The 14,836-nt window shown below is 28.8% G+C and overlaps 2 protein-coding genes across 3 annotated transcripts in view; one reads left to right on the plus strand and one right to left on the minus strand.

The window, feature by feature from the left end:
* The window catches only part of LOC101510544 (26S proteasome regulatory subunit 8 homolog A-like), a 6,741-nt gene extending 5,519 nt beyond the window's left edge, over window positions 1-1,222 (minus strand). The window contains exon 1 of one of the 2 annotated variants that reach the window (XM_004490412.4): window positions 1,045-1,222. The gene's annotated coding sequence lies outside the window, so the exon portion shown is untranslated. The remainder of the gene's footprint in view (window positions 1-1,044) is intronic. The other variant, XM_012712947.3, reaches the window with a different exon arrangement.
* An 835-nt stretch (window positions 1,223-2,057) lies between these two features.
* LOC101510864 (putative pentatricopeptide repeat-containing protein At3g15130) lies at window positions 2,058-5,128 on the plus strand. Its single transcript, XM_004490413.4, has 2 exons — window positions 2,058-2,366; window positions 2,778-5,128. Exons 1-2 carry the CDS (start codon window positions 2,241-2,243, stop codon window positions 4,893-4,895), a joined length of 2,244 nt encoding a protein of 747 aa, XP_004490470.1. The 5' UTR covers window positions 2,058-2,240; the 3' UTR covers window positions 4,896-5,128.
* The last annotated feature ends 9,708 nt before the right edge of the window (window positions 5,129-14,836 follow it).

Consider the following 14,836-nt stretch of genomic DNA (forward strand, 5'->3'; position numbering starts at 1 on the left):
GGAAAGAGACAGGAGGACTTTGAGGATAAAGGAAAGAGGAAGCATAATGGGAAGGGAGAGTAGTCCTTGACCTTGCATATAGTGATTTATTTTTCTTCATTTTACTAAAACGCTCTAATAGAAGCAACTCAAAAAATGTATTGGGAGAGAACTTCACAGAATTTTGAATAAATTTCCAAATCCTTTGACTCACTTTATAATACTTTTAAAGCAATGAAAATATTACTCATAAATATTCTCACCCCTTCAAAAACACTCTCCTACGATCCTACCCAAACAGGTTAAGGACCCAAACCAAACAAAACCTTAACATGCCACCGCGATTTTGACAAAAATTACACTTTGGAGCTTCAACAAAATCATGTTGTCACTGTGAATTCGTCAAACTCATCGTATTTCCGAATATATGCCTAGTCTATACACCTAATATACAGTCTTTCTCAAGTATCAATCTAACATATACCACAAAGAGACATGCATTGTTACACAACCAAACCAATATTCAAAAAGCAATACATGAAAAAACACTTTCAACTTAAATTATAACTAGAAGAACAAATGAACATCCAAAATTGTGAGTACAAAATAAAATACATGAAAATTAGAAGCCTAAAGCATCCAAAATAGAATTTTTTTTCCCCTTTGACGAAACAAACAAACTCCTTTATTCACAAAACTCACTTCAATGAAAAATCACATGTTCTCAAAGGGTATTAAATCTTTCCACTTCATGTTTTAACTTCTAACTGTGTCTATCAAAATAAGTAATTCTAAGTATATATACTTTTCCCAAATATATGATTCTTATACCTTTTAGCCCTTTCAACATAAAAGCTGAAGAAACAAAAACACCTATGTCTTTTTTATATCCAAATTTTTTATTTTTTCTTAAGATTCTAAAGCCATATTACAAAATGGTAAGTTATTCAACGCCTAATTTAAGAGTTTAATTTAGGATGAACAAATTAAAATGAAAAGAAAAGGCAAAATAAAATGATAGATCAAGAAAAATAAAACAAAGTAAAGCATTGAATTTGGAGGGACCTTATTTAGTTGAAATTGAGCACAGCAATAAACGAAGACGGTGATGAGCTTCTATTGTAGAGACGGAAATGGAAAGAGGGAAGCAATAGCACGAAAACAGAAATCGCTCTCTCGATGATGATGATGATGCGATCAAAAGCAAACTCATATGTTGTTTTATTTATTTTATTTTTATGGTGGTTTCTTGTTCAACAATTTTGGAATAAATTGGGTCGGTTAATTTCATCTAATTCCACAAATTCAATGTTTTACTCATTTTGTTACACCTTACAAAATAGATAAACGAAAAAGAAGATTAATTTTCGTATAAAATTTTACATTATCAATATATACATGAAATTATAATTAGTTAAAGTCAAAAAAAATTTAGTGACCTAATAATCATAATTATTTGAATGTAAAAAACATTACATTAATAATATATATAAATTAAATCTTAAAAAATTTCATTATTATTTTTTATAGCATGGGAATAAATAAGAAAAACTAAAGCACCTTAAGAAACAGACTCCCTTATGACTCTTATCATAAATTGAAGTTAACGACACACCAACATATGCATACGTTGAAGTTAAACATATAAATTAAAATACACTTCATTTTATACCTAATGGCTAATGTTAAGTTAGTCCTTGTAAAATATGAAATATATATCCATTTTAGTCACTAAAATTCATTTTACAGGTATCAGAATAAAATAAAAATTAGAACTAGAAGCATTTTTTTATATTAAAAGTAATATTTTTTGTTCTAATTAAAAGTCAATTAAACCTAATTAAAAGAAATATTAAGTTTTGGTGTTTTCTTTCCAATTTTACCTTTCATTTAAACTATTTTATTTATAATTTTATTATTTTTTATTTGATTAAATAATTGCATTTTTCATATACTTATACTTTTATATAAAAGGATAATAAGTTTCATTGATAAAAAAGAGGGAATTGAGTTTCTTTATTAAAAAGAGGGAATTGAAGTAGCTAAAGTTTAACTTTATTTATTGGACTCACATGTACTCACTTAGTGACTGGTTCACATTGGATATCGTTTCTCATTCTTTCATAATTTTTATCCAATCAAACATATATTGCATCATATAATTTCCAAGCAAAGCAACCCAACCAATTATGCAAGCATTCTTCAACTTCTTCTATCAATATTTCCCTTATCCTTTCTTCATAGTCTTATAATATAATCATATGAATATGAATATGCATCATGCCATGGTTTCATCTTTTCCTTCTTCATTAGTTGCTGCCACTGCAACTCTTAAGCTCCACCCACAATTCAGAAAACATTCACCAACCTCTTTTCCACTAGATAAGGTACTCTCTTACCTTCTTTATATTTTGGTCCATTATGTTATTTTATTCATATAACAGTGTAAGTTTATTTTTGTTTTTATTACCAAAGTTGTGCCAAAGCATCATTATATGTAAACTACACTTAAAAAGCTCTCTCTAACATTCACAGAAAACATTATTATTAGTCCAAATAAGTTATTATTGAAAAGTAATCTAACCACACCCTAATTCCAGCCTTTAAAAGGAACTGTAAAAATTATAATTATTAATTAAATTATAAGGATATGAAAATTTTAATAATTAATCTTTTAATCAACCTTATAAAGTACACTGAATTTTTCAAAAGGAGTAAATTCTAGTTTAACTAGTATAATAACATTAATCTCTTCCACATAGTTCAATATTAACCTGCTACACCTTATGCTTTTTCAGGGTCAAACCATTTCATTACAGAAAAGCCACACATTCACACATTTGGATCCCATAAGGCACCTTAATTTTCAAGAAGCACTTTCATTAGCAAAAGAGTGTCAAGAAAAAGTGGATTCATCTTTCTACATTCCCTTATTACAACAATGCCTAGAAAGTTGCTCCTTTTCAGCTACACAAATCATTCACTGTCACATAGTGAAAACAGGTAGCCATGAAGACCCTTTTACAACAACATTTCTTTTCAATGTTTATGCTAAATGTGGTAACATGGAAGAAGCTCAAAGAGTCTTTGATCACATGAAAATAAGAAATGTTGTTACTTGGACAAATTTAATGATGAGTTATGTGCAAAACTCAATGCCAAAAAATGCTATAAATTTGTTTCAAGAAATGTTGCATTCAGAGTGTTATCCTTCAATTTACACTTTTGCTATAGTACTTAATGCTTGTACAATTTTGCACTCATTGAAGTTAGGTGAACAGTTACATGGTTACATAATTAAATACCAAGTTGATTATGACACAAGCATTGGAAATGCACTTTGTAGTTTATACTCTAAATGTGGTAGATTGGAGTTTGGTCTAAAAGCATTTAAGAGAATCAAAGAAAAGAATGTTATTTCTTGGACTTCAGCTATTTCAGCTTGCGGCGAAAATGGCGAAGCTATGAAGGGTTTGAGACTTTTTGTTGAGATGCTTTTAGATGAGGTAAAGGTGCAGCCTAATGAGTATACTTTAACTAGTGTGTTGAGCCAGTGTTGTGAAGTTAAGTGCTTAGAGCTTGGTATTCAAGCTCATTCTTTCTGTATTAAATTTGGGTTTGAATCCAATTTGCGAGTTCGGAATTCTTTATTGTATTTGTACATTAAATGTGGTTATGTTGGTGAGGCTCAAAGATTGTTTAAAGCAATGGATGATATAAATTTGGTTACATGGAATGCTATGATTGCTGGTCATGGACAGATGATGGAACTTTCAAAGGATAATCTTTCTGCATACCAAAGTGGAATCGAAGCGCTAAAACTTTTCGCTAAGTTGAATCGGTCGGGCATGAAGCCTGATTCCTTTACATTCTCGAGTGCGTTGAGTGTTTGCAGTAGAATGATGGCTTTAGAACAAGGCGAACAGATTCACGCTCGGACGATTAAAACCGGGTTTTTATCAGAGGTTATTGTAGGTTCTTCTATGATTAATATGTATAACAAATGTGGAAGTATTGAGAGAGCAAGCAAAGTTTTTGTAGAGATGTCTATTAGAACAATGATATCATGGACTTCCATGATAACTGGTTTTGCACAGCATGGTTGGTCTAAGCAAGCTTTGCATCTTTTTGAGGATATGAAACTTGTAGGAGTTAGGCCAAACCAGATAACTTTTGTTGGCATTTTATCGGCTTGTGGAAGCGCTGGTATGGTCGATGATGCATTCGATTACTTCGAGATTATGCAGAAGGAGTATAAAATTAAACCTGTGATGGACCATTATGCTTGTTTGGTTGATATGTTAGTGAGGCTCGGTCGACTCGAGGAAGCTTTCGATTTTGTAAAGAAAATTATAAAGAAAATAGATCATGAGGCTTGTGAGTTTATTTGGTCAAACTTGCTTGCTGGTTGTATAAGCCAAGGGAATCTGGAATTGGGATGTAATGCTGCTGAACATTTACTAAGTCTCAAACCGAAAGATGCAGAAACGTATGTATTGCTGTTGAATACATACGTCTCGGCGGGGCGATCTGAGGATGTTTGTAGGGTGAAGAATATAATGAAAGAAGAGAAAGTTGAAAAGTTAAAGGATTGGAGTTGGATTAGCATCAAAGACAAAGTGTATTCATTTGAAACAAATGACAATGAAGAGGAGGAAAAGACATACTCTCCTACCATTTATCATAGTGAGAAGCTGGCCATTACATTTGGGTTGGAGAATTTGCCAAATTCTTCACCAATAAGAGTTGTCAAGAATACCTTAATGTGTAAGGATTGTCATAACTTTGTTAAGTACATCTCAACACTGACTAGTAGGGAAATCATTGTTAAAGATAGTAAGAGGATACATAAATTTTTCAATGGACAATGCTCGTGTGGGAATATTGGTGGTTACCATTTACCAATCAAGAGATGACCAAAAGCAGATAGATACATTTTCACTACCCAAAAAAAAGAAGATACATTTTTTACACCTTTCTACATTTAATTCTATAACACAAATGTTAACTCTATATATTAACAAGTTTTGAATTGTTCTAGGAAGTTAAGTTTTGAATTTTGATTGTAGCTTCACAAAACAAATTTTACCATGTATTAACTAGGTAACACATGAACTGTTTTACATATGATAATTAAGATATGCACAAATGGCTTGCCTATTAAAAGTAGTGTACAAGTTCAAGTGTAAACTATGATATTGGAAGTTCACTAGCTCTGTTTTTAGAATTTGAGCTAAGCCTAACCAATCCAAAAATTAGCTTTAGAGGAGAGGATGCCTTAATATTATAAATAGGCTTAATTGCACTTTTGGTCCCCCTATTATAGGTGAAAATCGAAAGTAGTCCCCCCATTTTGTTTGTCCCCAGTTTTAGTCCCCCAAACAGAATTTGAGTCCAAATCATGATGATTTGTGATTTTTTTAATGACGTGTCAATAGAAGGGTGACGTGGCAGACGCTTATGTGGAATAAACTCATTATTATATTATTTCTAATTAAAAAATATCATTTATATTTTTAAAAACCATTATTATAATTGTGACAATATTTTTAAAAATACAATTTAGTTGTTAAAATTAAGTTAAAAGAAAAACAGCTCCAATTCAACAAAACCCTAAATCAAAATCTGAAGCAGAAGCATATGAACTAGCTTGAACCCTAAATCAAAAAACAGCCCCAATTCAACAAAACTCCCAAATCGTAGATGAACTAACGGATAGGAATGAACCAAACAGACAGGAGCAGATGAAGCCACATAGGAATGGGATAATTCAGGGAAAACAAGAAGAAATAAAGACACAAGCAAGAATACAACACCAAATGCTGGAATAAGAAACAAACAAACGGGGAAAGAACTAACGGATACAAACATTGCCAGATAATAGGAGTTTTGGATGCTTTGGAACTTCAGAATCAGCTATTGGTTGGGTGTTTCAAGGCAGAAATGGCTATTTCTAGGTTTTTCTTTTGGTACGAAAAAGTCTAGGCAGAGAGTCGGTTGCTCCATTCCAAGGTTCAGGCATGCCTCAAGCCTCAAAGTAGGCTATTCATTTCTTTGTTTCTTTACTTCATTTGTTGCCTTAAAGTATTGATCCCAAACTGGGTTGAAGTGTTACTTGCATCATGAGAGAAAGAATACAGTTGGTTTCTTGAGATGAATGATTCATGGTTCTTTATCATTCTTTTACTGTTTCGAAAATGTTGATACCGAAACAGTTAGGCGAGAAACAAGTTCCTCTGGTATGTTGTAAAAATGGAGTTGGATTTGTAAGAGGTGTTTCATTGCAAGTGGCTCAATTAATGATATGTAACAAAGAAAATGGTTGAACCGTGGAGTTTTGTTAATTGGGGCTGTATTTTGATTTAGGGTTCAAGCTAGTGTTTATATGCTTCTGCTTCAGATTTTGATTTAGGGTTTTGTTGAATTGGGATTGTTTTTCTTTTAACTTAATTTTAACAATTAAATTGTATTTTTTAAAATATTGTCACAATTATAATAACGGTTTTTAAAAATATAAATGATATTTTTTAATCAGAAATAATATAATAATGAGTTTATTCTACATAAGCGTCTGTCACGTCACCCTTTTATTGACATGTCATTAAAAAATGACAACTCATCGTGATTTGGACTCAAATTCTGTTTGGGGACTAAAACTGGGGACAAACAAAATGGAGGGACTACTTTCAATTTTCACCTATAATAGGGGGACCAAAAGTGCAATTAAGCCTTATAAATATTACTTTAGTTATAGTTAATGTAGAATCTAAGATGTGACACACACCTCGTGTCCAAGTAAATAGATATGGAACATGTGAAGTTTGTAGGGCATTCTAGATCCTCTTCATTTGAAGAGAAAATTGTCATCTTTATTTTCATCCATTAAAATCAGACGCGTGGAAGGTAAATATATGATGGTCCAAATTTATTGCATACATTATTAATTAAAAAATGAATTATCTCTTCTTCTTTCGCGGCCCTTTCCATACCGATTAAAGATCTTCTCTATCTTTTACTCTCTCTATTTCTAAAGTTTTTTTTGTATAAATACATACATTTTGGAAATTGTGACTTTTATATACGCAAAACATTAGTAATTGAGCTATCCATTTCTTTTGAAAAATGGAGAGGATTCTAACTCTCTCATACTCGAGATTTGGCATTAACGCCCTTTGTTGTAATCTTTTTTTCCAATATTGTTTTCTTTATGAATAAATAATACAACTTGTCATCCGTAAGACTAGTTTAACTTGCAAATATCGATATCGTTAGGTTGGATATCATGTCTCAAGTTCGAACTCGATACATTTTGTGCAAATTTCTTACGATTTCATCTAAACAAAAAAAAAGTATGATTTCATCTTCTTTTCTTGATAATATGATTTTTCTTTAAAATGATGAAAATCAACCACAACAAAACATAAACTAATTGTAGTTTTTATACCAATTGATTATGGGGACAATGGAATCTTCTAGACATAATTGGTTCCTAAACTATTAGCCATGCATGGTTTCATGTTGTTGAATATATTAATGAACATGAAAAATGGTTCAATTATTTTTTTTTTAATTTATTCATTTATTTATTAATCAACTAATTGAACAAATTGAACCATAACCCGAAATTGTGACCCTCAACTCATTCTAAGAGGTGAAAATATAATGAAGTAGCAAAATGACACTGTGAAACAAGGCTGACTTGTAGCTTGTAAACTGCATATGGAAGTGCAAAATAAAAAACTCTCTCTAGTAGAAATTTGAAACACAAATGTGCTTATCAAAAATTTGAAACGCTAGTGGACATCTGCCAACAACAATTTGAAAGCATGAAATAGACGAGCTGAAATGAAATGAGACGCATCTATGTTTAGAAAGGTGACGTTTAGTGTACAAAGTTGTGATGAAAACATGAAATAGATGAGATGTGATGAGATAAAATGAAATGAAATAAAATAACATGAGAGGAAACTATTTATTTTTTTAGAAAGATGACATTTAGTGTACAAAGTTGTATACCATACAAAAAAATTACTTTTATACACTATTGACATTATCCCGTAATATAAATAAAGTTTATTAATTATTATTTTAGTCTTTTATTTTATTTGTTTTTTAATTATGTTTTGTTCGGTTTTTCTCCTTTAACTATATTTATGTTAATTAAGTTGATCATTTTCATTAATTTTTATTATTTTCTTCATATCACTCACCTTTAAATCCATAAACTAAAAAATCTTATATTTTTCAATTTAAGAACTTAGAAAAATTATCAAACCTATAACCTTCAAACATAATCTTTCAAATCTTTAACTCAAACTCATCTCTATAACATTTCAAACTCGTAAAAATGAAAAATTCTTTTTTTTTGTTAATTCACAAGAGATTTTAAACAAGAAGGTTTACTTCTCTTCATCAATTTCATATTTGTTTCTTAATTACTCGATTTATATAGTTGTGTTAGAAGTTTCTTTCAATTTTACAGATTCAAGATGTTTGAATTTGAGTTTTTCAATTTTTTATTGGTGTTTGGTTTTAGATAGATTTGTGTTTTTATGTGTGTATTGCGGTTATCACACAAGGTTGTGTTTCATATCTCTTTTTATATGTGTGCATTTGGCTTCCAAATTTTTTTTATTTTAAGGTCGTCTTAGAATTTCATGCTCAACATTGATTTGATATCATCTATGCCTCTTTTAAATTTGAAAGGTTTGAGGTTGAGTTCGAAGATTATAGATTTGATGAATTTTTTTATTTTTTTATATTAAATGGGTGATAAATTTCTTATTTTGGATGACGAAGATGATAAATTTATTAATTTTTATTTTAAAAAAATTATTTAAAGAAAATTAAAGAATTGATTTGGTCATTCACACGAAAATTCTAGAGAAGAAGAATTAATTTAGAGATTTTTCATTGTTTTAAGTTTGAAATATTATGAATTTGAATTTGTAAATTATAAATTTGATAATTTATAAATTTTAAGATAATAAGTTTAATGAATTTTCTGAATTTTAGATTGAATGAGATAAAAAAAATTATGTATTTATGAGCTTCAAGATGAGTGTGACGAAGAAGATAACAAAATTTAATAATTTTTAACATAAATGATCAAATTGACTAATATAAATATAGTTAAGGACTAAAACAAGACAAAAAATAATTAAAAACTAAAAGAAAATCAGAAAATAAATTAAGAGACTAAAAAATCAATTTAGCATATAAATAATATACATTTCACCCCTAAACTTATTTGTAAGACCGAGTATTTTAACTATTATTCAGATGGCCTAAGTATTTTAATTTCCCTCTTTTTATATTTAATAAAACATAAATCAAAAGAAATTCATTAAAAACAAAACTCAAATTAATCAGTATAAATTATTAAAATACATCACTACCTAAGATGACAACAATACACTAACATGGTTAATTAATATCAATAATCCTTTAAACCTTACAAACCAACAAAAACATGAACAACAAGGGTCAAACAGAAGGCAATATACTACCCTAACAATATTAATTAATTTAAATAAGTACTTAGTTTAAACAACTATTTTTTAGATTTTAAACCAATAAATTTTAAGAAAAAATAAGAGAGGTACTTGTTTATGCTAAATGTCACCGTGTAAAAAATGTGGTTTGAGAGGCATGTAGGAAAATGTTTTTACCTTTTTGGATTAGAAGTGTAGAAAATATTACTTTTTTTTTATTTTATACGTTGGTTCAAATAATTTTTTTAAAGTCTAGTAAAGTTGTGTCTACAATTTTGAATTAGTGAGTGGATAATGATTTCCTTTAAATGAATCATCTCTCAACTTTAGTTTTTTCTGGAAAACCTTAATAATCTATATACGAATAATCTTACAAAAAACTACAATTATTTTTTTGGTAAAATAGTGAAATTCATGTGTACAAGCCCACATATGATGAAAATAGGATTTGATAAATTTTTATTAGTCCCTATAAAATTTATAAATTTTGTTTTTAGTCTCCTTTAAAAACTCTTAACAATGTTTTTTTATTAATCCTTGGAGCTTGTAGCTGATGCAAACAATAAAAAAAATTAGACATTTTTTTAAAAAAAACAATAAGAAACTATGGAGAAACTAAATATATACCAAAACCAATAAAAATATGTGAAACTAATGTTCCATAACACAATTTGCTCATAGTAATATTTTTTAAAACTAAAGGACAACTAATAATTATTGATATTTTTATTTGCCTAAAAATCAGCTTCATCACTCCACAACATTCATTTTTGCAAACACTGTCGTTGATTTAATTCATCGCACTCCTTGCACATGATTGATACCTATAGAGAGAAAAGAAACATCACACAAAGTAATTAAGAAACAAATTTACTCTGAGCCGTATAAAAATATACACAATTTAGAAAATACACATAGAAATCTTCATAAATAAGAAATAAGTGGAAGATTTTTCACCCATCTTTAAATGAAAAATCATACATATGAAGAAAAAAAAATAAGTGAACGAAAAACATCATGAATTAAAAAAGAGAAACTTTAGAAAATAGGTTGTGTTGAGACAAAATCTCTCAAATGATTTTAATGATAACAAAATTACTTAAGAGATTATGATTGTGGTTAATAACTAATTTTTTGCTTTTGAGTAAATTCATATAAGAAAACAAGTTATTAATCATTAAGGCAAAAAGGAGAAAAATTTGATACAAATCTGGAGGATTGAAATTCCTGAGGATAGCCTCGTGAAGAGGATGAAACTTCAAATCTGCACAATATTTGTCCTCTCTAGAACAAATATTTTTATTCATTAAAGAAATGCACAACAGTATCAAAGAATGAATAAATAAAGCATTTGAAATAAAGACGTTAGAAGGCCAAAGGAATAGGTACGAGAATGGCCAAATCTAGACAAGAGGATGACAGTGCTAGACTGGAGGACGGTTCTATAAAGTTGAAAGCAACCCATCTAACATGTGCAAATGCTAAAATAAGACCTATTTATCATCCTTGTATGAATGAAAACAATGAAGAAGTCAATCCACAGAAAGGCAACAACAAACAAGCCAAAAATAGAAGCTTTCACATGTTATGAAAAAAACAGATCTGAACCTCGTATAAGAGGATGTCAGTCCTATGTAAGAGGGTAGCTCTCTATTCTCAACATCACTCTTAAAAATTGAACTCAACCTAGTCCTTCAAGTTTCTAAAAAGGTTGTAGCTCACATAGTTAAAAAAACAGCCTTACATGCTTTGAAGAATGAGAAAAGAAAAGAACAACTCAAGATCAAGTTCCAAGGAGGATGATCCTCCTGAGCGAGGATGGACTCAGCCAGTCCAAGCACAGCTGGATGACAGTTCTATAAATATGATGAAAGACCTTGGATCTTTTGTAATGAATTCCAAAGGTCATAAAGTGCTTGGCACATGGAAGGATCATCATAAGACTTCTATAAAAGGCAGCAAGCTCTTCATCATCAGATACACAACAATATTGCATAACAAGATCAAGGATCTTAAAGCTATCAAGAGCAATACCCATCCTCTCTTCATACTTTCTATAATCCTACATTAGATCTTTGTAAATCCTTTGAGAAAGTATTTAGAATCAATCACTCTCATATCACTTTGTAATTTTCATGTGAGATACACTTGGAAATAGTTGAAACTTGATTGTAAGTGTAACATCCTCTAAATTTACTATTTAAAAATAATTAGAAATTATCAATATTAAAATACGTGTGATAATTATTTGTCTTGTTCGACTTACATTAGTTGATAAAGTTGTTAGTAATAATTATCTAGTAGAAGCTAACAATGTAATTGAAATATGTTTCATTTCACCCCAATTAAATCTAGTAAGTAATTACCAACTAAGTCTATATATTTTATTTGTAGATTATAGTGAGTGACTCTATGGTATGGTCGTCCATAATTGAATGCTAAATGTATTATGTGTTGTTAACTCATGTTGCACTTAAATAAATTATAAATGCCCTCGCCATGTTTATTATATCTTCAGAGACTAAGCTCCAATCTTGATTGTGGTAATTTAAATAATGATTTGTCTTTTCTTCATTACAAATTTCGAGGACGAAATTTCTCTAAGTGGGGTAGAATTGTAACATCCCAAATTTCATTATCAACTATTTTATTAATTAAATAGGATTTTAAAGAAATTAATTTGGTGTTAAAATTATTTTAGAATATATATTGATTAGTTGTCCTTATATGTGTGAATTTCTTATGGTTTGATGATCGTATATATATTTGATTTAATGAGTAATATAAATTATAAATATTATGTTTAGTTACTTAATTTATTTTAAAATAGTAATTACTTAAATTACTTTTTATAAATATTAGTTTTGAAATAGTGGTAATACCTTATTAATAAAATTGTGTCAACAAAATTAGTTCTGGTAATAGTTGGTTTTATTTAATAATAATAATAATAATAATAATAATAACAACAACAACAACAACAACAACAACAACAATAATAATAATAATAATAATAATAATAACAACAACAACAACAACAACAACAACAACAACAATAATAATAACAATAATATTGTCTACTTTCTATTCCTCATTTAGGCCCAATACTAAGAAAAAGATACTGAAATCCTAGCCGCTACTACGAACCATATTTTACAAACCCTTTTATAAATAAAACCAAAATCCTAACCACCAATACCATCACCTCCTCTTTTTCGGCATCAAAAGCTTATAACTTATTTTCCTTGTGAACGACTTGGTGGGGCTTAGAGCTTTGTGCTAGGAAGAAAAGCGGCCGAGGTAAGGGTTTTTTCCCACACAAATTATAGTTAGGTCGTTAGTTGAATGACATGAAATAAATAATCGTGATTACTTATATTTTAAAAGAAAATAAATGTAGACTAATAAAACCCCAATTTTTGTGAGATTGAATTTAATATTTGACTCTTATGTAGTGAAGTATGAAATTTTATGCGATGTATGATAAACAAAATTTAATTGATACTATATATATTAGTTGGAGTGTGAATTTTATTGTTATATGTGTTAAAGTGTTAATTTTTATGGCCTATATGATATCAAACTTTTATCTTTATGTGATAGTCCTAATTTTTATCATTATTTGTCTATGAATATGTGATATTCATGATATGGATGTATGTATGTGTTCTTAATGATGTGTGAATAAGGTGATGATTTTAAAAAAGTGATTTTTGAATGCTCATGGCATAATTCTTAGTGGGTTGTGTGGGAGTATATCTATTTCACAGTGCATCTTCATGGCATGGCATATGCATTTTCGTGGAAGTTGCCTTAGTGGCAGGTTTTGATTTTCTGTGTGGAAGTTGTCTTAGTGGCAGATGTGATTTTATGTGTGGAAGTTGCCTTAGTGGCAGGACTATATCCGGATCATGTAGTTTTAGGAGCATTCATCATGCATATGTGTTGATATAAAATTTATTAGTTTGTGCATTTTTTCTTTTAAAGTGGAAAGTTTTTACGTTTATGAGTTTTGTGTTATTCTTCTATATGTCTTGCTTTGGTTTGATGTGGATGATGGAAAAAAATTGACCCTTACAACAACATTTTAGGTACTAATGAGTTCGAGTAGATTCAAGAGTAGTTAATGAGTATTGACGTGTGGCGAACGCGGTAAACATGGATTTTTCTTTCAAGACGATTTTGTAATAATAGAATTGTTCAATATTTTTAAGTTCTTTTGATCCTTTGTCACAAACTTTTAAAATGTACTAAAATTCTACAAATACGGAAGTGGTTTACCTTCCGTTAAAAATAAATGTCTTCATATTATTTTAATTTTGAATAAATATTTTCTTAATGATATTGAATAACGTGATTGTTACTATTTATGTAAAATGAATAAATGTTAATTATTCAAAAAAACAAAAGATTCATAAACTTTTCTACGAAATAAGTATTTTTTAAAGCAACGTTTTGGATTAAAAAATTCAGGGCATTACAGTATGGTATCAGAGCAATGATTCTCGGACTTTTGGGGTAGACGCTTCGTGTATGTCGTATATATTTTAACATTGATTGTGTTAATTGTTTATTTCCGTAATTATTAGACTTTACTGATTTTTAAAGTGCTATTATGTGGCACTAATTATGCTAACTGTTTGATTTTCCATTTTTTTTTTTTTTTTTATTTTAGTAAGTACATAATTTCCTATTATGTATCTTTAATTGTGTAATCTCCTTGAAATTCGTTAAAGAATATATGCCTTAAATTCCTATGGTTGAAAATAGTTTTAATTTGATTATATGCAATAATTGCTTTAAAGTGCTATTATGTCTTACTAATTATGTTAATTGTTTGATTTTCTATTTTTATTTTTGTGTTATTTTAGTAAGTACATAATTTCCTATTATGTACCATTAGTTGTGTAATCTCCTTGAAATTTGTTATTGAACATATGCCTTAAATTCTTATGATTGAAAATTGTTTTAATTTGATTCTATGCAATAATTGCTTTAAAGTGTTATTATGTGCCACTAATTATGTTAATTATTTTATTTTCTATTTTTGTTTTTGTTTTATTTTAGTAAGTACATAATTTCCTATTATGTATCATTAATTGTGTAATCTCCTTAAACTTTGATATTGAATATATGCCTTAAATTCCTATGATTAAAAATAGTTTTAATTTGATCCTATGAAATAATTGTTTTAAGTTTAATGATGTTATGAATTTAATATGATTACGTTACGAATTTATTACTTAAGAATTGATTTTTGTATTATGAATTTAATACTTGTGATTTGTTGATATTAGGAATTTATTACTTGTGATTTGATTTTTTTTTTAATAATTCTTTATATGTTATATGATTTAATACTT

This window comes from Cicer arietinum, chromosome 2, assembly GCF_000331145.2.
Source record: "Cicer arietinum cultivar CDC Frontier isolate Library 1 chromosome 2, Cicar.CDCFrontier_v2.0, whole genome shotgun sequence".
NCBI classification, from domain to species: Eukaryota; Viridiplantae; Streptophyta; class Magnoliopsida; order Fabales; family Fabaceae; genus Cicer; species Cicer arietinum.